This window comes from Tupaia chinensis, unplaced genomic scaffold, assembly GCF_000334495.1.
Source record: "Tupaia chinensis unplaced genomic scaffold, TupChi_1.0 Scaffold147500_1, whole genome shotgun sequence".
Lineage (NCBI taxonomy): Eukaryota > Metazoa > Chordata > Mammalia > Scandentia > Tupaiidae > Tupaia > Tupaia belangeri.
The window spans coordinates 570,667-594,752 of NW_006207351.1; the positions used below are offsets into that span (position 1 = coordinate 570,667).

General features: G+C 48.2%; 1 protein-coding gene across 2 annotated transcripts in view; it reads right to left on the reverse strand.

Annotated features, from left to right (window-relative positions):
* The window catches only part of ANO10 (anoctamin 10), a 63,298-nt gene that overhangs the window by 13,773 nt on the left and 25,439 nt on the right, over window positions 1–24,086 (reverse strand). For both annotated transcript variants that reach the window (XM_006169761.3, XM_006169762.3), the window contains 2 exons: window positions 21,185–21,376; window positions 15,115–15,243 (listed from right to left, as the gene is read on the reverse strand). In XM_006169761.3, coding sequence (XP_006169823.1) covers window positions 15,115–15,243; window positions 21,185–21,376 — 321 coding nt within the window. The remainder of the gene's footprint in view (window positions 1–15,114; window positions 15,244–21,184; window positions 21,377–24,086) is intronic.

Consider the following 24,086-nt stretch of genomic DNA (forward strand, 5'->3'; position numbering starts at 1 on the left):
GACGGTGAAGGAGGACGCGGGGTGGGTGGGGGGGACACAGGGGGTCATGGCTGCCTGGAGGTCTTTGGCCTTAGCAATTGCAAAAGAAAGGTGGAGTCACCATTTACGAACTCGGAGCAAATCTATTTGCATTCTTCTCACACAGTACTCGATTCAAGAAAATAACCTTATTAGAACATCTTGATAACGTGGTGGTTAATTTTGGTTCATTAAAAAGGTCCTGCCAGGAAACACCCACCTTCACCAGGACGGAGCCTCCCCACCTCAAACATCAGAACAGCAGATGGACGCAGGCGAGGAAGGGCTGTGACCCTGAGACAGGGAAACAGGCAGGGGACCTGGCTCGCTCCAACTCACTGCCTGGAGGGGGCGTCCACGCTGTAGAACAGGAAGAAAAGCAGCTGAGCTACATGGGCAACAGCATGGTTTAAGTCCTAGACCCGGGGGCTTGAAAAGCACACTGGGCATGTGTGTGCATGCCCGAACCCCAAGAGGAGAATGGAGGAGAGACTGTGGTGTGGGCAGTCCCCCACCCCCAGGGCTGATTTCTCTCTCTCCCCCCACCTCCACCCCGAAGTGCACACACTCTATGGCAAAAAAACGAAAAAAAAATTTTTTTTTGAGAGGTTTTTGCTATAGGGCATGTGCGCTAGCCAGACAGACAGAGACAGAGAGGCAGAAAGCGAGAAGTCACCCATTGGGAGGATGGCCACGCCGCAATCCCTTCTCCTCCGTTCTCCTCTTGGGATCTTGGGCACGCACGCGCGGCTGGCGTGAGTTTAAGCCACCGGGTCCGGGACACGAACCGCAGTCGACTACATGGGTGCCCATCGACATAGCCACTATGCTAACTGCTGGTCCCCTCTGTGTGTCTCTCTCTGATCCTATTAAAATACATAAGCAAATAATTAAAATGAGGTAATTCTTGAACAGTGTCAGAGGACACGAATGCCCAGACCGCAGTGGGGCGCTGCAGGAGCCCAGTGCCTTTTGCACATGGGTTCGCAGCTGTCCCTTGGCCAGTTGTCACAAGCCTGTTCTCTTCCCCCACCGAAGCGTGTGGGCTCTCTGATCAAAGTCAACTGGCCGCAGGTAAGGTTATGTGGGACTCCCAGTCACTCTGGCTCTGATTACCGTAGCTTGAAAGAGAAGTCTGAAACTGGAAAATGTGACCCTTTACACTTTGCTTTATTCGTTTTTTAAAGACAGTTTGGCTATTTAGGGTTCTGCCTTTCCGTGTGAATTTTAGGGTCGACGATGGGCTGGGAGCCCACGGGGCTGTGCTGGGTCTGGAGGTCAGTTTGAGGGGCACTGCCCCCGCCACGCTACTGGGGGCTCAGGTAAATGGGACCGTCCCTAAGCTCATGCTTGGTCTCCAACTGCTCCTTTATAGAGATGCACCTCCCTGTGGTACGCTGCGCTCGCACTGTGGTCCTGCTCAGCTCGTCTGTTCTAGCCGTCCTAAGTGACTCCTTAGAAGTCTACGCTCAGAGCACGCCGTCTGTAAACAGAGACAGTTTTACCTCTACCTTGCCAATCTCGCTGCCTTTGGCCTATTTTCCTCCTGAGTGAACGTGACACGTGTCCTGGCTGACATGGCTCCTTGTCCTTGAGCTCCGAGGAAAAGCATCCAGTCCTTCGCTGTGAAGTGTGACGTCAGCTGAGGGCTTCGCGCAGATGCCCCTTCCTTCAGAAGGACTGAGATGCTGCGAGTGTCAGGTCCTCACTGGCATTCACAGAGAGGCCTTATGTCCGGCAGCGAGGCCTGGTCGTAAATGATAACTAGCAGACCCTCAATGGCTTACTTCTAGGAAGAATGCCAGTTACACAGACGGAACTCCACTTAGCCGAGAAGCTCTCGAGACCCACGAGACAGTCGGGAAGCCCCAAACACATGAAAAGGTGGTCGACGTCAGTGATAACCGGGAAGCGCAAACCAGGACCGGGATGAGCTGCTGCCTCCCTGCTAGGAAGTCTGTCCTTTAAAAAGGGGAAAACGAGTTACTGAGACCACAGAGAAATCACGGCTCTGCGTTTCTCGGTGGGACTGTCAGGAGGTGCAGCTGCTGTGGGAAACGGGGGCTCCTCGAAACATGAAACCAAATTATCAGATGACCCTGCTATTAACTCCTGGACATACGGAATTAACCTGGTGATACTGCAGGTTCAGGTCCAAATCACCACACTAAAGCAAGTCACTTGAAATTTTAAAAATTTCCCAATGTATATAAAAAGAAAAGTTATGTTTACCCTGTACTGTAGTCTATTAAATGGGAAATAGTGCCAGTCTGTAAAAATAATGTGCATAATTAGAAAACACTTCATGCTAAAAATGCGATGGTCTGAGCCCACAGTGAGTCACAGCCTTTTGCTGTGGAAGGTCTCGCAGAAAGGGCAGCTGCTGACTAGTCGGGGTGCTGGCTGCTGAGGGTGAGGGTGGCACTGACAGTCCCCACGTCAACTGATGCTTCCTTCCACAAAAGGTTCCTCCGCAGCGCGCGATGCTATCTGATGGGATTTTACTCAGCCGACGGCCTCCGAGGTTGGGGACGCTCTCAAACCCTTCTACTATGTCACCAACTAAGCTGTGTGACTTTTTTTTAAACAGAGATTTTTGCTATAGGGCACGTGCACTCGCCAGAGAGAGACAGACTGAAAGCGAGAAATCACCTCCCAGGGGGATAGCCCTGCCACAATCCCTTCTCTTCCATTCTCTTCTCAGGATTTTGGGCACACACGCACACGTGCCCAGTGTTTTAAGCTACTGGTCCAGGACTCAAACCATGGTCGAATATATGGGAGTCCAGCGACATAACCATTACACCATCTGCTGGTCCCAAGCTTGTATAACTTTTTAAATCCTTTGTTGTCCTGTCACTGATGTTAGCAGAATCTTCATCAGTGAAGTCTATCTCAAGAAACCACTTTCTTGGGGACCAGCAGTTGGTATAATGGCTATGTCGCTGGGCTTCCATGTAGTCGACCACGGTTCGAGTCCCAGACCCGGTGGCTTAAAACTCACGCCAGGCACGTGTGCGTGCGTGCCCAAGATCCCGAGAGGAGAATGGAGAAGGGATTGCAGCGTGGCCATCCCCCCTGGGAGGTGATTTCTCGCTTTCTGTCTCTCTGTCTCTCTGGTGAGTGCACGCGCCCTATAGCAAAAACCTCTCAAAAAAAAAGAAAAGAAACCACTTTCTTTGCTCATCTATAAGAAGCAACTTCTCTATTCAAATTTTATCATGCGATTATAGCACTTAATTGCCATGTCCAGGCCCCATCTTAAATCTAGTTCTCTTGCTATTTCCACCTCATCTGCAGCTGCTTCGTCCACTGAGGTCTTGAACCCTCAAAGTCATTCATGAGGGTTGGGATCAACCTCCTCCAAGCTCCTGTCAACGTTGATATTCTGACCTTTCGTGAATTAAGAATGTTCTTAATGACAGCTAGAATGGTGAATCTTTCTAGAAGCTTTTCAATGTATAATACTTGGTCCTGATTCATCAGAGCAATTCCATCTACAGCAGTTATCGCCTTATAAAATGTATTTCTCAAATAATAAGACCTGAAAGTCAGGATGACTCCTCGATCCCAGGCTAGAGCATGGCCACTGTGTGGGCAGCAGGGAACAGCACTCACCTCTGTACCTCCCCCGGGCTCTGGGGTAACTGGGCGCCTTGCCAGTGCGCAGTCAGACTTGGGATTTTTTCTAAGCAGTAGGTCTCAACAGCAGGCTTAAAGTATTCGGTACGTCATGCTGTAAACAGATGTGCTGTCAGCCGGGCTTTGTTCGTCCATTTCGAGAGCATGGGCAGAGTAAATTTAGCATAATCCTTAAGGGCCTCAGCTTTTCGGAATGCTAAATGAGAATTAGCTTTAACTCACCGACACCAGCTGCCGTAGTCCCTAACAAGAGTGAACCTTCCTCTGCAGACTGGAAGACAGGCACTGACTTCTCTCTGGCTCTGAAAGGCCTAAACGGTCTCTTCCAAAAGCGGGCTGTTCCATCACCTGTGGCTCGGAGCAGCCACCGCCGTCAGCTCCCTCAGCTGGCTCTTCTGGGTACGTGGCTGAGGCGTCTACACCAGCACTGCTCTTGTATGCTATGGAGATGCCGCTTGCCTTCAACCTCGTGAACCAAGCTCTGCCAGCTTAAACGCGTATCCCGCAGCTTCCTCACCACTCAGTCTTCACGGGCTGGAGGGTCAGGGCCTTGCTCCGAGTTAGGCGTTGGGTTAAGCGTTCAGTATGTGGCTGGTCTGATCTTCACAGACCACGAAGCAGTCTCCTGCAGGCAGTAAGGCCGCTTTGCTCTCGTACCTCTGGGTACTCCCTGGGGCAGTACTTTTAATCTCCTCCAAACTCCTCTTTTGCATTCATAGTTTGCTAGCTCTTTGGCACAAGGGGCCAACTTTCAGCCCGTGCTGGTCTCGTGTGCATCCCCACTACGCTCCATCGTTGGGAGCACTAGGTTTAAACTGAGACACGCGAGACCCCCCCTCACCCGAACACTCAGCGCTCCGGGAGTACCAGCTGGCTAACTACAATAGCCTGTGTTTCAGGGAGCGGGGAGGCCTGCGAATGGCGGGGGCGGGCCGGAGGGCGACGCTCACCTTCTCACACCGGTGTGGCTCACAGTCAAGAACGGCGGTAACGCCAAAGGTCACGGCTCACAGCCCTCCATACCAGGTAGAACAGTAATGGAAACGCTTGGAGTATTATGGGATGACCAAAATGTGACCCAGAAATGGCACCACAGGCTCGCTCGGTGCAAGCCATGGGGCTGGAGAGGCAGAGCCACACGGTCAGCTTCCGCAGCAGGAGAGGCCTCGTCCCTGTGTGGTTGGACCGGAGGGGTCCAGTGCCCAGCAATCAACTAGAGTGACTCATGGGGACTGTTCGGTCCCCCGGCAAACCAACAGGTCCAATCGGCTGGCTCGAAGGCGGGCTCAGCAGAGGAAGCACCGGCACGCATGAACTCGGTCCTCGGAGGGGCCGCAGGAGCAGAGGGTGCACACGCGCAGGGAGGGCGGTGGGAAGGGCTGCAGGGCTCAGGAGGCCCCGAAGCCGTGCTGGACCTGGACTTTAATCTTGCAAGTGGCCAGAGAGCCGGGGGAAGCTTTCAAGGGGCATGCGAAATCCGATCTGTGTTTCTGGAGAACCACTTGGGCAGCAGAACGGGTTGGAGAGCACCAGCTGGGAGCGTGGATGCCACCTAGGACAGGCTGCCGCAGTTCAGGCACATGGCACCAAGCAGAGGGACAGAGCCGAGACGACACGGCTGCTTGCAAGCTGGCGGCCTGGGCACACAGTGAGGGCACGCAGCACGGGCTCCAGCCAGGCCAGGTGGGTGGGGCGGTGAGCCCAGCTCTGGGCTCTGAGACCACCCCGTCTGGGACCACTGGGGACACTCGAGTTGGAGTAACCAGCCCCCCGCCACATTCCTTCATGAAACACGGAGACCTCCTGGGCAGGGCGGTCTCCCTCTCTGCCCAAAGCGTCCCTGCCACCGTCCCCACCCCTCTCTTACTTCCGGCCCTGGGTTAGTGGTGACCCCTCCTCAAAACACCTGCTCCCTGACTCCAATGAGGTCAGTCTTTCCTTCTGTCAATGGGGCCAGTCTTTCCCGCTGTCTAGCCACTCTTTTCTTTTTCTTTTTTTTTTTTTTTTAATTTTGGTATAGGGCACTTGCCAGAGACAGCGAGAGGCACGGGGGCAGAGGAGTGAGAAAGCACTCCTGGGGGCACGGCCACGCTGTAATCCCTTTTCCTCCATTATCCTCTCGGGATTTGGGGCACACATGCACCCAGGCCGGGCGGGGACTCAAAACACGCCGTTGGCTATGTGGGACCCAGCCGCCTTACCCAGCTCGCCACCTAGCTGGCTCGACCACCCTTTCCCTGTCTTGGTGCTTTGTGCCCATGCGGGGTGAAGCCCCAAAGCCAGGGACCAGGCTGCTCCGCTCAGCGCCCTGCACAGGTGTGGTGAGCGCCCCCTGGAGGACAGGCAGCCTGTGCCAGAGGCCTGTGCTAGCACTGTAGCAGCCCTTGGGGAAGGTAACACAGTGATTAGGGACAGGCGCTTCCTCGCTCTTCCCGCTGTGCAAGTTCTAAAACCTGTACCTGGCAGGAGAGAGGGGAGCTGGTGCGCTCTGGAGGGCAGAGGCCCAGTCTTGAAGCCTGCACCTCTTCACGGCAGGTCCTTGCTTTGCCAAGATGAACACGCAACAATTTAAGAGAAATTCCACAGAGCTTGGTCAGGTCCAATCCTCCCTTCCAGGGGCTGGGATCTGCTAGCGCGGGCCGAGCCAGCACATCGCTCCACTGCGCAGCTTTCTCGTTTTGCAACGAGGAGTCATCCCTTCCATCTTCAAACAACAACGTTCGCTACGCCAGCCCCAAATCCGCACCACACTTAGGATTAAGAGGTCGTTAAAAGCAGCACACTTAAAGAAATAAAACCCATTGAGCAAAGGGAATAACGAAGCTTTAAAAGGACTCCAAAGCCTCGCCAGGGATGTGACTGGCAGGTGGGCTGTGAGATTACCTGGCCCACTTTGGGCTCACTTTCGGAATTAGCAACAACGAATTGTCCTGCTCGGTCACCACATCTCTAAATAGCTTCGTAGTTATTAGTTTCTTTACTAACCACCCTCTGACAATTTCTTGGCTGGATTTAGAAACATGGTATTTATGGAGATTTCTGTGTGTGTGTGCCATGCTGCAGCTCCCTGCCGGCTCTGCAGATGCATCGGCACACAGGCATGTACACACACATGCACATACATGTGCACACACACACGTGCGCACACACATGTGCATGCACAGCAACACGGAATTAACTGACAAGTGGAAGAAAGACCTGCTACTAGGCACCACGGCTGGGAAACAGGTCGACAACCTGCACTACTAGAAAAAACCACTGAGAGAACACGATGCCTGGTTACATTTTACAGTCAAGACAAGTGAGACTACGTGGCCACAGAGATCCGCAAGCTGACATTCTGGGGGTCGTGGCTGGGAGGGCTCGGAGGGGGCTGGGCAACATGCACCGTGCCTCCGGCATGGTCACCTCTCGACGTCTACACTGGACACTCAGAAACAGGCCCACGTGTATGTGACACTGAAATGAAAAGGCCCTTGCAGTATTTTGAATACTTACCTAAAATGTCCTAGAAATATTAGAGGATACAGCGTCTACATTCTTATGGCAGCCCTGTCACTATTTTTTATTTTTGAGAGGCTTTTGTCTTAGGATGCATGTGCTCGCCAGAGAATGAGAACGGGCCTTGCCTCTCTTTAATTCTTCCCAGCCATCAGGACAATGCAGAGCAATGTTTTATTGGGGTAGGAGCTAAAGGGGGGCAGTCCACAGAGAGACCAGGAAATTACCAAGAGCGTCACAGGGCTGGAGTCGGGGGAGAAAAACCCTGCTCCATAATTCCATTCCATTCCATTCCATTTCTCCTCCTGGTAATCCGATCCATGCTCAGCACTGGGGAGGGACTGGCCACACGGATAACTCAGCAGGCCGTGGGCTTCTGAAGAAGGGCTTAAACAAATCTGAGTTTACTCTAACCATTTAACTCAGTGAAAGACCTCTAGGAGAGCAGAGTTATTCTTCTGAAACAACAGGGACAATAACAGCTAACAAATACTTGGCACAGAACCTTCCAAGTACTGCAGTAAACCGCACGCACGCATCAACTCAACCTTCGTGACGGCTGCAAGGAGGTGTGGGGTCATTCAAAGGCAGAGCTAGTCAATGGTGTGGCTAGAATCTGAAGTCAGAGCCCGTGCCCCACACTGCTTTGAAGTTTATTTTTCCACAAGCGAGAGGGACGGCAACCCCGACAGGGTCTCCGGGCCGAGATCCACCGCTCTCAGTTCTACCCTTAGAGTGTCCATGCAGGGCTGCTGTGCTCCCCATCCCAGGACCAGGCCGCGTGAAGAGGCAGTGCAGGACTGCTGACGCAGGGACGTGATCTGGGGGTCGGCCTAATCTCGGGGGCGGAACTGCGCACGGGCAAATATTGATTCGATGGTTTTTAAAGCACAAAAGATGGCGTAAGCTCGTGTTTTTATCTAATTTGTTGGTAAGCTTTTCTCTTGCTCAGTCTATAAGACATTTCTTAAACTATTTTACCAATAAAAGCAGTGTTCAAGTGACGTCAACTTTTTAAAGTGACACTAGGTGGCAGTAAACGCACAGAAGTCGGGCATGACAGTTCTCAGCACACAGTACAGATCATCTTGCCTTTACTCAATTTCATGCTGCATTAAATCAAGCTTAATAGAAAAGGCCTGAACAGGGGCCGGCAGGTGGCGTGGTGGTGAAGGCACTGGGCTCCCACATGGCTGACCGAGGTTCGAGTCCTGGACCTGAGGGCTTGCTTTCTCACTTCCTCTCTCCCTCTGGTGAGCAAGCATGCCCTGCAGCAAATTTTCTAAGTAAAAGTAACAATAAATAAAATGAAAAAGAAGAAAACTCTAAACAATCAGAATAGTAAGTGGAAGTCAGTTACCTGGCTTTGGAAATGTGACCCAGAAAAGCTATTTACACCATCGGCCCACCCGTTTTAGATGAGAACACTAACACCCCACTCAACAGTGACACTATACACGCTCAAGTTGTCTTCGCTCGGCTAACATTCTAACCGCAATAACGCGCGAGTTCGTTAATTCGGAAAAAAATAATATTTCAACTTGGTTTTTCCATTAAGATGAAAAATGTACACAACATTTTACTTTATATATACATTTATAACTTACGGCTTTTTTGAATCTGTAAAATTTCTGCTCTTTCAGGGGCCACGAGCAAATACATGAAAGTGGAACTTGCTATTTAGTAGACTATTAGCAAAACACTTTCAAATCTAATAAACAAGAACATAGCTAGTCTCCCAGAAAAAAAATAGAGACTAAAATACAAGTTTGTTTATATACCTATTAGAGTTTTGTACATGCACCTACCAGAGGGAGGGGGAAAGAGAGAAATCAGCCCCGGGGGGGACACACAGCACAACCCCTTCTCCCCCTGGGATCCTGGCACGCACACGCACGCACCCAGTGTGATTTTCAGGCCTTCAGGTCCAGGACTCAAATGAAGGCACTGGGCTCCCACATGGCTGACCGAGGTTCGAGTCCTGGACCTGAGGGCTTGCTTTCTCACTTCCTCTCTCCCTCTGGTGAGCAAGCATGCCCTGCAGCAAATTTTCTAAGTAAAAGTAACAATAAATAAAATGAAAAAGAAGAAAACTCTAAACAATCAGAATAGTAAGTGGAAGTCAGTTACCTGGCTTTGGAAATGTGACCCAGAAAAGCTATTTACACCATCGGCCCACCCGTTTTAGATGAGAACACTAACACCCCACTCAACAGTGACACTATACACGCTCAAGTTGTCTTCGCTCGGCTAACATTCTAACCGCAATAACGCGCGAGTTCGTTAATTCGGAAAAAAATAATATTTCAACTTGGTTTTTCCATTAAGATGAAAAATGTACACAACATTTTACTTTATATATACATTTATAACTTACGGCTTTTTTGAATCTGTAAAATTTCTGCTCTTTCAGGGGCCACGAGCAAATACATGAAAGTGGAACTTGCTATTTAGTAGACTATTAGCAAAACACTTTCAAATCTAATAAACAAGAACATAGCTAGTCTCCCAGAAAAAAAATAGAGACTAAAATACAAGTTTGTTTATATACCTATTAGAGTTTTGTACATGCACCTACCAGAGGGAGGGGGAAAGAGAGAAATCAGCCCCGGGGGGGACACACAGCACAACCCCTTCTCCCCCTGGGATCCTGGCACGCACACGCACGCACCCAGTGTGATTTTCAGGCCTTCAGGTCCAGGACTCAAACTGCAGTCAACCAAGTGGGAGTCCAGGGCCTTAACCACACCACCAGCTGGCCCTTTAAATTAATTTTAATAGTTTACTTCCTTACTCAAGAAAAGACATTTTTCAGATCAAAGAGAAAAATGAAAAGTGTTAATTTGACCTTCTGATAGTTCTGATGAACTTTCTGTAACGTTCTATTTCTCTCAGATTTACTGAGGTCAAATTAGCCAATAAAGTCATGTACAGTTAAGAACACCAGGAGATGCTTTGATAGGAACACACTGTGAAGTGGTTAACATAATTAAGCTAATTAGTATACCCATCACCTCGCATCTTGACCTTATAACATTAATTAGAACTGCATACTTTTACAAAATTTGGAAACAAACCAAAACTCAGAGTCCCCGCCAGCCCCCCAGAGGGGAAGACAGGTGTGTACCACCACACTCAGCTCTTTTTCAGACAGGTCTCCATGTCGCCCAGGCCGGTCCCGAGATCACCACCCTCCTGCCTCACCTCCAAGTCTCTGAGATCACAGGCTCACACCCAAACACCACCACGCTTAGCTGGACCTTTCTAAGTTACCCGTTAATGTCCCACTCTCCTAGACTCAGTACAAGACCAGGTGGCATTCCATTGGAATCTCAGCAACATGAGAATAAAATTAATTAACTTAGTAATTTTTTGGTTATTTCTAACACTTTCTCTAAGTCTGGTTTTGCTCTAACAAACAAGATTCTCAATGTAGAAACCCAAACCAGGGTTCTTTCAAATGTAGGAAAGTCAGTAGGGTAAAGGCAGACGAACCTTCAACGGCAGTGTTGTGGCAGAGAGGACAAATCTGCGTCAGTATAACCCAACTTCTGACTGATAGATTAACATTTGAAAGATCTCAGAACCTTAATAGCTATAGCTTACCACATGCACGTTAAAACAAATACACACCCGAATCGCCAAAACAATCTAGAAAAAGAAAAAAGTTGGTAGTCTTGCACTTCCTGATTTCAAAACTTACTACAAAACTGTGATCATCGAAACAGTGTGGAGGACCAGCAGTTGGCGTAATGGCTATGTTGCTGGACTCCCATGCTGTTGACCACAGTTCGTGTCCCGGACCTGGTGGCTTAAACTCATGCCAGGCATGTGTGCGTGCGTGCCCAAGATCCTGAGAGGAAAATGGAGAAAGGATTGTGGTGTGGCCATTTCCCCTGGGGGCGATTTCTCACTTTCTGTCTCTCTGTCTCTCTCTGTCTTTCTCGTGAGCGCATGTGCCTTATAGCAAAAACCTCTCAAAAAAGAAAGAAAAAAAAAAAGGCAGCAGAGTTCTCAAGAACTAAACTGGAAAACAGCTCTGCCCCTCCTTAGCACCATATCCAGTACTGCAGACCTAGCAGCTGGCTCAGCTAAGAACACTTGACACAAGAGTGAAGGCTTCTCTGCTGCAGTGACATATACGGCAATACCCTTGATTAGAATGTCCCGACTGCATGCACACTTTGACAACCACGCTGTGCACCAAAGAGGTATGTAATGACTAAATGTAAATAAGAAATAACTAAAAAGTGAAAACTAGCGACTGGGCATACTTTAATGAAGGAATAATATGGGTGAGCACTTGGCACTACCCCCACACGCAGAACTTAGAGTTAGAAACTAACAAATACAGTCACATAATTAGTCCTAAATACGAATGTCTCAAAGAAGAGAAAAACATCCAGGAATTTCACCCATCCATTTCATCTTTCAGGAAAACTGAAGTGTCTATTTTCTTTTATAATAGCTTAACGAATTAATTTAACATTTTCTAAACTACGCTGCACGTCTACCATGTTTAGTCCGTATTCTTGGGAGGAAAACCACCTACTGAGGAAGCTAAGTCGGCACTGTCCTGCCTTCAGGAAGCCAACAGCTCGTAAGAGAGACAGGTAAGTGCACGGCATATAAGTGGGATAAATATTAAAAATACAAAGCCTCGTAAGAGACTCACAACAGAGACCTAGCTGAGATGAAGACATTTTATTTTATTTTTAATAAAAATAAAATAAAATAAAATAAAATAACTACAGACCGGAGCCAGAAGGTGGCATGGTCATTAAGACAACAGGACCCCCACATGGTTAACTGTGATTCAAGTCCCAGGTCCGGCAGCTTCAAAACCATGCCGGGTGAGTGTGCCCCAAATCCTAGGAGGAGAATGGCGAAGGGATTGCAGCGTGGCTGTCCCCTCTGGAGGGTGATTTCTCACTTTCCCTCTCATTGTCTCTCTGGCAAGCACACAAACTCTAAGGCAAAAAAAATCCTAAAACAAAAACAAACATACCGAGCTAAGAACTAGGCAGCCCCAAACAGAATAAACCTAAATAAATCCACACCAAGAACCATCATAATAAACTTCCAAAAATTAAAGATAAAAAAATATTGTAGGTAGCCAGAGAAAGGACACATTGCTCATAGAGGGAAGACCAGCTTGAATGAGAGCAGATTTTCTGCTAACATTTTGGTGACTAGAAAGAAGTTCTAAAATATTTTTCAAATATTGAAAAAAAATTGTTATCCATGAATTCTATATCCAGCGAAACTATCCTTCAAGAGTGAAAGATAAAAATCCAGTTCTCAGATGAGTAAATCTTAAAAGACTTGCTAGCAGACCTACGCTTAAAGATTGGCTAAAAGAAGTCCTTCAAGCTGAAAGGAAATTGCATTAGTTTCCTCGGGCTGCAAGAGCCAAGTATTACAAACACAATGGCTTTAAACAACAGAAATTCATCCTCTCACAGCCTGGAGGCTACAAGTCCAAAGTCAAAGCATCAGCAAGGCTGTGAACCCTCTAAAGCCTTCAGAGCCTTCCCTACCACTTTCTAGCTCTGGTGGTTTGTCACCAGACCTGGTGTCCCACGGCTTGCAGGTGCACACTTCTTTCATCACACCGTTTCTCTCATGGTTCTGGGTTGGTCATACTGGTAAGGGCCCAACCTGCTCCAGTGTGACTTCGCCTTAACTAATCACATGAGCAACAGCCCTATTTCCAAATAAGGTGCTGTTCCCCAGCACTGGGGGTTAGAGCTTAGCCCACCTTCTTCTAGGGAGACACAAGTCAATCCCTAGAAGAAATCACAGGAAGGGTTTATATACTGTGCGGTTCCATTCATAAAACCACCTTGAAATGATAGCGGTGGAGTGCAGATTTGTGGTTGCCAGGGGTTAGGAGCGGTAGGGAAGGACGGGGGAGAAGGCGGGATGGAGTCATCTCTTGACTATGGTGACGGTTACCTGCGATAAAACGCCAAGAGCTGACGCACTGGGCCACAGTCAATCTCGAGGTTCTGCTACTGCAGAATAGATATGAAAGACGCAGCCTTCAGGGAGGTGAGCGAAGGGAATGTGGGACCTCCGCACTATCCTTACATCTTCTTATCAATTACGATTACTCCAAAGTATAAAGTTGTAGAAATTAAGCCATAATTTCTGGTAACAATTTAAATTTCTTGTAGCGAATCTGAGGATTTTCCCTCAGAAAGATTGTTTTTTTAACAGAGACTTCTGTACGCTAAGGAGTAGGTTTTGATGATGACCGTAAAGAGTCGCTTTAATATCGTGTGAAGGCAAAAAGGCAGAGACAACATAATGGCGGGCCAGAGCAAGTACCTCCAGGGTGCGCAGATTAAGTGACTCCATGAGGGTCAGAGCAGCGATCGCCCACTGCAGGACAGTCCTGTAGGCCAACCAACCCAAGTTAAGGAAGAAGAGCTGGGGCCTGGAGACCAGGCAGTCCCCGAGCAGGGGTTCAGTACAGGAAGCAGGGCCGAGCAGGCAGACATCCAGAGAGAGGGCAGGCAAAGCAAGAAGTGGGCAGCACTGAACTCGTCCCAGTGCTCAGAAGCTGCGAGGGACAGCAAGGCCTGGCTGACAGGGTGCCGCGCAGTGTGGGCCCAGGGAGTTCAGGTGTTCTGCGTGCCAAGGCTAGCTCGGACCCCTTGCTCATGGTCTGAATCTATCAAGGAATCTTCGAATAGCCACGTCCACCTTTACCTTCACAGCAATGGCTAGGGTCACTAGAGAGTGCCTCCTTACTGCAAAGTCACCTGACACCCAGGTCCGTCCTTTGCAAGTCTCCTTAGTTTCAAGTCAGTCTCAGAGGCCAATGAGCTCAGACGTGCAGGCTAACACAAGTTTCTACGGCAGATCTGCAAAACCCAGGGGCATGGCCTCCACCCACCCAGAAGGTACACCGTGAGCCGGGCGGCAAGCGCTCCTGCCGAGGCACCTACCTGGCGCTCTCACTCCCACAGGTAACAAACTGGCTTTGCAAATAGCTCTCAAAACCCTGTTCAGCTCATACAATTCGAAACTGACCTACTTATCTGCCAGGGCCAACCTCCTCCCCTCCTACTCATCGCAGTCTGAAATTCACACTTGGAAATGCATGTTCTACATATAGCATCGATCGTGAGCACAGGGTCCTATCAGATCTGATGACAGAGCGAAACGACAAAGCAGGAGGTATTTCCGTGCCAGCGCTGGGAACGTACAGGTCATGGTGTCATCTCTCTGGTCAGCCCCGATTCCTCAGCCCTTCAGAATAATACGAAACACTCTGACCCTGCTCAAGTCTGCTTTCATAGATTTCCACGACTGTCCCATTTTTAAAATATCTAAAAATGAGAGGTCACAGTATTTCTGATGACAATAATTGCTACCAAAAAAAGCTGTAAACTCTTCCATTTACACTGGCGAGTGTTTCATTGTCAAAATGCTACGGTAATCCATATTCCGAACGATGATAAAAGAAAACCCGAAAAAGTACACAGGCAGTCTATTTGTACTTCGCAGTGAAATTATGTTTTCCTAAAACCACATTATGGAGTTCTTGAGGGTTTTATACATAAATTAATCTCACACTTGCAGCGAATGAAACTTAAATCACTATCAAAAAGCATTTCTTAGGACTTAATTAGCTTAAGAAAGCAGAAGTATTTCCCTCGAGTAGATTACAAACACATATTACATTTGCAGAATTTCACTTCACATAGGGTTTCTCTACACACAGGCAGGCCTGCACCATGGCGCCCTTGTTCACACCTGGACAGTAAACACCAACGCACGGCCTCAGTGCCCACGTCTGCAGCCTCCTGGGCTGCGCTGCTTCCTTACGTAAATGCATGCTATGATGGTGGCAGCCGTGGACAGCCAGGGACAGCACCGCCGTGGGATCCCAGAGGCACCCGAAGCGCACATTGTTTAACAATGGTTTACGTTTCCACTTACCTCCACCGCTACCACAATCAAAATGAGCTCTGCTTTAGACTCTGGGAAGATGGCCTTCACTTGGGGCGACATTCCAATGAGAGCGCAGTTGGTGACCACAGATATAACACTCATCGTCTCAAAGGCCAACTAGAAGCAGAAAGAACGCGAAATTAAAAACTTTGACGACCGGGGCCAGCAGGTGGTGTGGTGGTTAAGATGCTGGAATTCCCACGTGGCTGACCATGGTTCGAGTCTCGGACCTGGTGGCTTGCTTTCTCACTCTCCCTGTCTTTCTCTCTCTCTGTCTTTGGCAAAATTCATGTGAAAAATAATAACAATAATAAATAAATAATTCTTAAAAAAAAAAAAAAGAAAAACTTCGAGGACCACTTCCACACTCCTTGTTCTTTCTCACATGATCTCAAACCAAGCAGAAAGTCTTTCTCTACTTCCAAACACTGCAAGCACGTCAACATTTCTTTGTTATGCTACGATTACTCTTTCAGCTTAAAAGAGCCACACTGTTCAGAGATGTTTTAGACACTTTGGCTTGAATGTCCCAAAGCGCTACGTTCTACCTTGCCAGTCGGAGGAGGCCCAGGACCAGGCTGTGGAGTAGATCCTAGGACAGGCCAGTGCCCTATTCCACTCAAGTCTAAGGGGACCGACAGCAGAGCCACCGGAGAGGCCGTGCAGACAGGTGAGATTCTGGCCACCACTTTGTGAAACCGTCCTGCTGTCTTTGGCAAAATTCATGTGAAAAATAATAACAATAATAAATAAATAATTCTTAAAAAAAAAAAAAAAGAAAAACTTCGAGGACCACTTCCACACTCCTTGTTCTTTCTCACATGATCTCAAACCAAGCAGAAAGTCTTTCTCTACTTCCAAACACTGCAAGCACGTCAACATTTCTTTGTTATGCTACGATTACTCTTTCAGCTTAAAAGAGCCACACTGTTCAGAGATGTTTTAGACACTTTGGCTTGAATGTCCCAAAGCGCTACGTTCTACCTTGCCAGTCGGAGGAGGCCCAGGACCAGGCTGTGGAGTAGATCCTAGGACAGGCCAGTGCCCTATTCCACTCAAGTCTAAGGGGACCGACAGCAGAGCCACCGGAGAGGCCGTGCAGACAGGTGAGATTCTGGCCACCACTTTGTGAAACCGTCCTGCTTCGTCATCACATGCTACTTCTGCTTCAGCTCACATACTCTTCCGAGACAGCAGTGATGAGCAGCGGCCCACTTCTTCCTGGTGCCATTTACCGAATCGCCCACAGAACTTGAGGAAAGCGCCGAGGTCAGGCCACGGTGAGACCTGCCAAGCACACTCCGACCCAGGCTCGCACACTTCTCTGCACGCTGCTGCATACAGACGTGGAAAAGAAAAGCTGTGACCACTGCCATTTTCAGAAAGAAAGACGGAGGTGTTTCCTTTAAGTTTACACCACAGGAGAATCGGTATCACCAACAGTGCTGCGGCCAGTGACCTCCCACGTCACCTCTCAAGTGTGTCAGGTGATCCTGACTGGCCTTGCTCGTGGGTTCGGGGCCAGCTGGTGGGCCACTGGGGATGCCACTGGCTAAAGCGGCCATGGCAGGAGAAAGCTCTAAGTCACACCATCAGACAGCTCGGGCTGGAACACAGGGGGGTCCGCACAAGAGCTCCTGAGGCCTCGCTGGAACTGGCGTGGCGTCCGGGATAGGAACACGGTGTGTCAGGAAGGAAGCAGCATGTTCACCTCCACAAGAAGGTCACACTGTTTGCAGAGTGGCTATGCAGAGATCTCAGCATTGGCACTCTCGCCAGTTTTGGGCCTGTCCCTGCTGTTACTCCGGGTGCTGCGACGCGCACCGTGAGGCCGTGCTGTGATGTTAAGCGGCCCTTCCCTGCCGGCCACAACGAGCAGCACTCGCCCTTGACGTCCTCCTTAGTGAGGTGCTGGCCTGTACACTCTACCTGCTTTCTAAGCAGGTTGCTTTGACCACCGAGTTTAGATAGTATAGATACGAGTCCTTTGTCAGACATGTGGCGTGCAAGTATCTCCCAGCAGGGGCATCCAGTTCACACGGGCCACGTGAGCAAATTTTTAAAATCTTGATAAGGTCCGGTGTACTAATTCTTCCCTTTCATAAATGAGTTTGTGGTGTTAAGTCTAAGGACCGTTGGCCGTGCTCTAGATTCAGAAAGTTTTCTTCATTTTTCTCCCTGAAGGCTTTATGTTTTATATTTAAGTCCATGATCCATTTTGGGGTAATCTTTGTGGAAAGTGCATGGTTTGGGCTGCTACTAATTTTATCAAATATGCATGTCCAGCTAATTCTGACCATGTTGAAAATACTTTCATTTAATGAATTGCTTTTGCACCTTAACCAAAAGTCAGTTAAGACATATTGGTGTGGGTCTACTTCTGAGTTCTCAACTCAGTTCTGTTAATACTTAGACAGGAACTTCAAAAAGTTTATGCCATGGAATTAAATATGAATACATTCTGTGCAAAAAATCTGAAGTCTTGTCAGAGGTCTTCCATGTTTTCCATGAACTTTTTGGACACCTCATCATAAGTCTTCCACTCTCCCAATACCACATTACCTCGATCCCTCTGGCTCTATCCTAAGTCTTAATACTGAGTCATCAGGTAGTGTGGCCCTTCACGCATGCCCCTCCTTCGTCAATACTGTTTTAGATAGCCAAGTACTCATGCTCTCAATGTGAATTTTAGAGTAAGTTTGTTTATGTCCACAAAATTCTTGCTAGGACTCTGACAGCTATTGCATTACACCTGCCAATCCATTTAGGGAGAATTGACATCATTACTCTGCTGCGTCTTGTAATCCATGAACATGGTATGGCTCTCCAGTTACTTAAGTCTTCCTTCATTCCTTTCTTCAGAATTTTGTCATTTTAAAAATACAACTCCTTAATGTGTTAAGTGTGTATCTTCATTTTCTTTAAAACAACTGTAAAGAGCTCTGTGTTTTTCATTTTTCCACATTTTCATTGTCAGTATATTGAACTGTCACTAAATTCTGTGTATCATTCTTGTCTCCTGCTATCCTACTGAACTCGTTTATTAGTTCTAAGAGTGTTTTTGCAGATTCCTTGGGACTTTTCATGTAGACAAGCATGCCACCTACAAACAGAGACCATCTTACATCTTCCTTTTGATGGATATATCTTTTATTTCACATTCTACTTATGTCATCATTTATCAGTTTGAGTAAAGCATAGAATCCTTACCTCCCTTTACCATCTCTTGTTTATAATAGACTTGTATTAATATCTCCTCTACATACATTTAGCAGTGTTACAATTTTTGCTTCAATTATCAAACACAACTTAGAAAATTCAAGAGGAGAAGGAAATTCTATTGTGTTTACTCACATTGTTGGTTCATGACCATGGTTTTTCTTCTTAATGTTTTCAAGTTTCTTCTTTTATTGTTTCCTTAGTTTAGAGAATCTCCTCTGGCCATGCTATTAGGAGAAGTCTGTTGGCAGCAAGCTCTCCCTCACCTAAGAGCACACTGACTTCTCTGTATTTCCAAAGTGTATTTTCTCTGGAGATAGGATTCTGGATTGATGACACTGCTCTTTAAGGACTCGAAATGTTGTGCCACTTCCTTCTGGCTTCCGCGTTTTCTGATGATGAACTGGCTACCATTCTGATTATTTCCCCTATAGATAAGGCGGCACTTCCCTTTTGGTGCTCTCAAGGTTTTGTCTTGAAACAAAGACATGTGTCTTGGTATGAAATGCCTTTGGGTTTATCTCGTTTAAGAGTCTGCACATCTTCAATCTGTAATTTTAGGTCTATTGCCAAATTTGAAAAGTTCTTGGACATTATTTCTTTTTTTTAAAAAAAATTTTTTTTTAAATTTAACTTTACTTATTCATTTATTTATTTTAATTTGACCAGAGAGGGATAGAGTGAGAGAAAGAGCAAGAGAAAAAGAGAGAAAGCAAGTTGCCAGGTCCAGAACTCGAACTGGGGTCGGCCACGTGGGAGTTCAGCACCCTTAACCACCACGCCGCCTGCCGCCATGGCCCCCTCCCCTGTCATTATTGTACTTTTCGCCCCTCAGCTTCCCGTCGCCTGTAGCTGCAGTAGGAAACTCAGTTTGTTACGCTTACACAGGTCACGAGGCTGTTTACTGTGATCTAGTTTCTCTCTGTTCTTTGAACTGAGTTCTTCGTTTTGTTCTATTTTCCCGTTTTTGAGTCCCCTCTATCCGTTCCATTCTGCCACTGCATCCACCTGCTGGGATTTTTTATTTCAGTCACTGTATTTATCATTTCTAAAATGTCAGTTTGATTCTTTATATCTTCTATTTCTTTGTTGAGACGTTCTATCAATATTTTTTCACTTGTTTTAGGTACATCCACAATTAACTTATTAAGTATTGTTATCATGGCTGCTTTAAAATCTTTGTCCAATATTTTTAATGTGTGTGTCACCTCTTTGGTGGCATCTATTATTGTCTTTTTCATTCAGTTGGTATTTTTCTGATTCTTGGTATGATGAGTGATTTTTTTTTTCCCTAGAAGCCTGGGCATTTTGGGTGTGGTAAGACTCTAGATCTTATTTAAGCTTTCTGTTATGGTTGGCTCCTCTGACCCTACTTTAGGAAGGGGGAATATCTTGTCACTACCAAGTGGGGGCGGGAGCCCAGGTTCCCACGTGATATCACTAACCCTGGGTCAAGGGTTACTGCAGCTGGAAAGGGTGGCATCCTGGCTTCCCACCAGACTTCCTGGTACCTCCTGTGCTAGGAGAGGACCAGGAGCCTCCCAGGTGCTCCCAGGTGACTCCAAGGTGCAGGTGCTGGCAAAGTCCTTGCAGCCCACCAGGCCTCCTGAGCCTACCCAGCAGGCACTAGGAGGGGAGCCTCATTACTGCGATGGAAACAGCACCGATGCCTCCCGGAAGGGGGAGGGAGAGCCTCACTGCTACACAGAGAAATGAAGTACCAACTGGCTACTCTCAGAGAACGGGGTACCGAACCCCCAGGCCATGGCCTAGAGCAGGCCTGCCCAGGAGGAGGTACGCGGCGGGTGAGTGAGCAAAGCTTCCCTGTGCTCACAGCCACTCCCCATTGCTCACATTACTACCTGAGCTCTGCCCCGGAAGATCAGCAATGGCATTAGGCTCTTCTTTTTTTTAAAGAGAGATTTTTGGGACCAGCAGGTGGCATAATGGCTATGTCACCGGACTCCCATGTAGTCGACCGTGGTTTAAAGTCCCAGACCTGGTGGCTTAAAACCACACCGGGCGCATGTGCATGCGTGCCCAAGATCCCAAGAGGAGAATGGAGGAGACGGGATTGCGGCGTGGCCATCTCCCTGGGCGGTGATTTCTCACTCTCTGTCTCTCTGTCTCTCTCTGTCTTTCTGGTGAGTGCACTGCCCTATAGCAAAAACCTCTCCAAAAAAAAAAGAGAGAGAGAGAGATTTTTGTTATAGGGTATGTGCACTCGCCAGAAAGAGAGAGAGAGACTGAAAGCAAGAAATAACCCCCCTGGCCATGCTGCGATCCCTTCTCCTCCATTCTCCTCTTGGGATCTTGGGCATGTACGCACATGTGCCCAGCATAAGTTTTAAGCCGCCGGGTCCGGGACCCGAAACGTGGTCAACTATGTGGGAGTGCAGCGACGTAACCATGATGCTATCTGCTGGTCCCCAGGGCATTAGGCTCTTAAAGGAGCATGGCCCCTATTGTGAACTGCGCGTTCGAGGGATTTAGGTCTCACGCTCTCATGAGCCACCCCCGTCCCCACTGTCCGTGGAAAACTCTTCCAGGAAAGCAGTCGCTGGTGCAGAACAGTAAAGGACTGCAGCCTTGGAACAAGACCATGACTGTACGTCTGAGAGGCTTCTTAGAGGTTATGTTTTACCTTCTCCACCCGAGTCTGAAAATCACAGAAGTGAGGCCCGACAGCGCACGCCTGTCTAAGGTCACACGGCATTTACGCACAGAGGACCAAGTCTTGCTTCCCTATTTCTCTTTAGGTCTTGTTTTTCTTTTCCTTTTTTGGTTACACTTCCCTTTTTTATTCTTTAAAGGAATACTTTTTTTCTCAAATGATTACCTGCCATACACCAATATTGGCTGTAGGCTCTGCGAATGGACGTTTGAAGACTCTGCACATTTTTAAGGCATCTGAATTGACTTCGGTGAAGTTATTTAACACGGCGAAGGCAGCTGCGAGTGGGTAGACGCAGGAGAAAAGGCTCACGTACCCGAACTGCAGGAATAGCTCCAGGTAGTCGTCGAAGGTGCCCTGGAAGTGGGAAGCAAAGTAGGCACCGTGTGGGCGCCGTGCAACGGGAGTTCACTTTTTCAGTACTGCACAAGGCTTCGGCCTCTACTCAAAACCACCTCAGAGTTCCCTCCAAGTATTTCTTAGCTTGTCTGTGGCTTGCTTTTGCTTTTAGTTATTATTATTCCAGAGGGCATGTGCGGCTGTCCGATGGAGATGAGAATACACAGCGCGGATGACGCGGGCGCACCCCCCTGGGTGTGGTCATGTCACCAACCCTTTGCATTTCTCTGTCTTGTCGGGATGTGGGGCGTGCACACACACGCCCGGCATGTTTTTCAAGCCGTGAGAGCAGGACTCAAACTACACAGTGGGCCGTGTCTGATTTGGGTCTCTGAGCCATTAGGCCACCAGGCCAGCCTCCCTTCAAGCATTCTTTTCAACCACAGAACTTTTGAAATTCAAAGACAATTATATATTAAGCCTCTGAAATAAGAATGAATGAGAAATGATTTAGCTGTTCACTTCATTGTGCCAAGTCAGTGAACTAGTATACTTTTCCTAAGGTAAACAACAGCGAAGCTAAATGTGTTTGCTGCTGACCAACCAAAGAGAGATGACCCCACATTATTGTTGGAGATCTTTTACGACAGCCCCTGCACACAATGGGCACCCCCAGAAGGTCAGTCCTTGACCCTCCATTAGAAAGACTGACTGTGGTTGGGGCAGCTCCACAGCACAGTGGGTAAGGGAACCGAGTCCCACAGGGCTAACCGTGGTCGAATATTAGCCTTTGTGTCCTGAATACACTGTGTGTGTGTGTGTGTGTGTGTGTGTGTGCGTGCGCGCCCCAAATCCAGATGGAAGGGAAAAGGAGGAAAGGGACTGCAGAGTGACCATGCCCCACAGGAGGGTGCTTCTCACCCTCTATCTCTAAATTTAACTCAAAATGAATCTAAGACCTGAACAGAGGAGCTAAAATTATGAAACTCTTAGAAGAAAATATAAAAATAAAAATCTTCCTGAGGGACCAGCAGATGGTGTAATGGCTGTTGCTGGACTCCCATGTAGTCGACCACCGTTTGAGTCCCAGACCCAGTGGCTTAAACTCATGCTAAGCATGCATGCATCCGTGCACAAGATCCTGAGAAGAGAATGGAGGAGAAGGGATTGCAGTGTGGTCATCCCCCCAGGGGTGATTTCTCGCTTTCTGTCTCTCTTTCTGGTGAGCGCATGCGCCCTGTAACCAAAAAAACTCTCAAAAAAATAAAAACCGTGTGCATCAAAGAGCACTATTGAGAAAGTATAATAACAAGATAACGTATGGGATGGGAGGGGTAGTCACACACGGTACATTTGATAAAGACTTGCATTCAAAGTACATAGTAACTCTTGGGCCTGCTGGTGGCATGGTAGGTAAGGTATTTGGATCCAACACGGCTAACTGCACAGTTCGAGTCCTGGACCCACCGGCTTAAAAAATGCACCAGGTGTGTGTGCATGTGTGCCCAAAATCCTGAAAGGAGAGAGGGAGAGAGGAGACTGGCTTGGGAGGCGACATTCCCCACGGGTGGAGCTTTCTCACACGCCCTTCCATCTGTCTCTGGCAAGTGTACCAATTAAGACAAAGCAACAATAACAACAAAAACCTCTCACAACTGGGCAATGAAAAGACAAATGTCACAATCGAAAACTGGGCAAAGAATATAAATATATGTTTCTCCAAAGAAAATACACAAATGGTCCTAAGCCCACAAAAAGATGATCAACATCTTTGGTCATTAAAAAAATGAAAATCAAACCCAAAGTGAGATACCCTTTCATGCTTACCAGGATGACTACCTCAAAAAGTTAAGAGTAGGGACCAGCAGTTAGTGTAATGGCTATGTCGCTGGACTCTCATATAGTCGACCACGGTTTGAGTCCCAGACCCGGTGGCTTAAACTCACGCCGGGCGCGTGTGCATGCGTGCCCAAGATCCCGAGAGGAGAATGGAGGAGAAGGGATTGCGGCGTGGCCATCCCCCCTGGGGGGTGATTTCTCGCTTTCTGTCTCTCTCTGTCTTTCCGGCGAGCGCATGCGCCCTATAGCAAAAAACTCTCCAAAAAAGAAAAAAAAAGACAGAGTTAACGTATGTCCCAGCTCGTGGGAACGTGTGTTCATATGAAGTGTGTTCACACAAAACGTGCACACATGTGTTCATGGCAGTATTGTTCATGATGCCAAAATCCAGAAATCACGCAGACGTCCACCGCTGATGAGTGAGAGGGAGATGGAGGCACCCGCATGGCGGAGGGCTGCACCGCCGCAGAAGGAGCGGAGGACTGGTACAGACGGCACGGCCGGCCGTGCGCGGTGCGCCCAGGGACAGGCGGGCAGAGGCCACGCGCTGCATGACTCCCGTCACACTAATGCACAGAACAAGTAAGTCCACAGACAGGACACAGCTCGATGGTGACCAGTGACTGGGGAAGGGAGAGCCTGTTGGTGGGAATAAGGTTTCATTTCGGCTCAATGAAAATGTCCTGGAATTAGACGGTGGTGAGTCCACAATCTTGTGAATTTATCGAAAACCATTAGGTCGTACATTTTTAAAAAGGCTCGGGACCGGCAGGTGGCATGGTGGTTAAGGGCGCTCAACTCCCACATGGTCAACCATGGTTCGAGCCCCAGACCTGGCGGCTTGCTTTCTCAATTTCCCTCTCTCTCTCTCTCTCTCTCTGGTCAAATA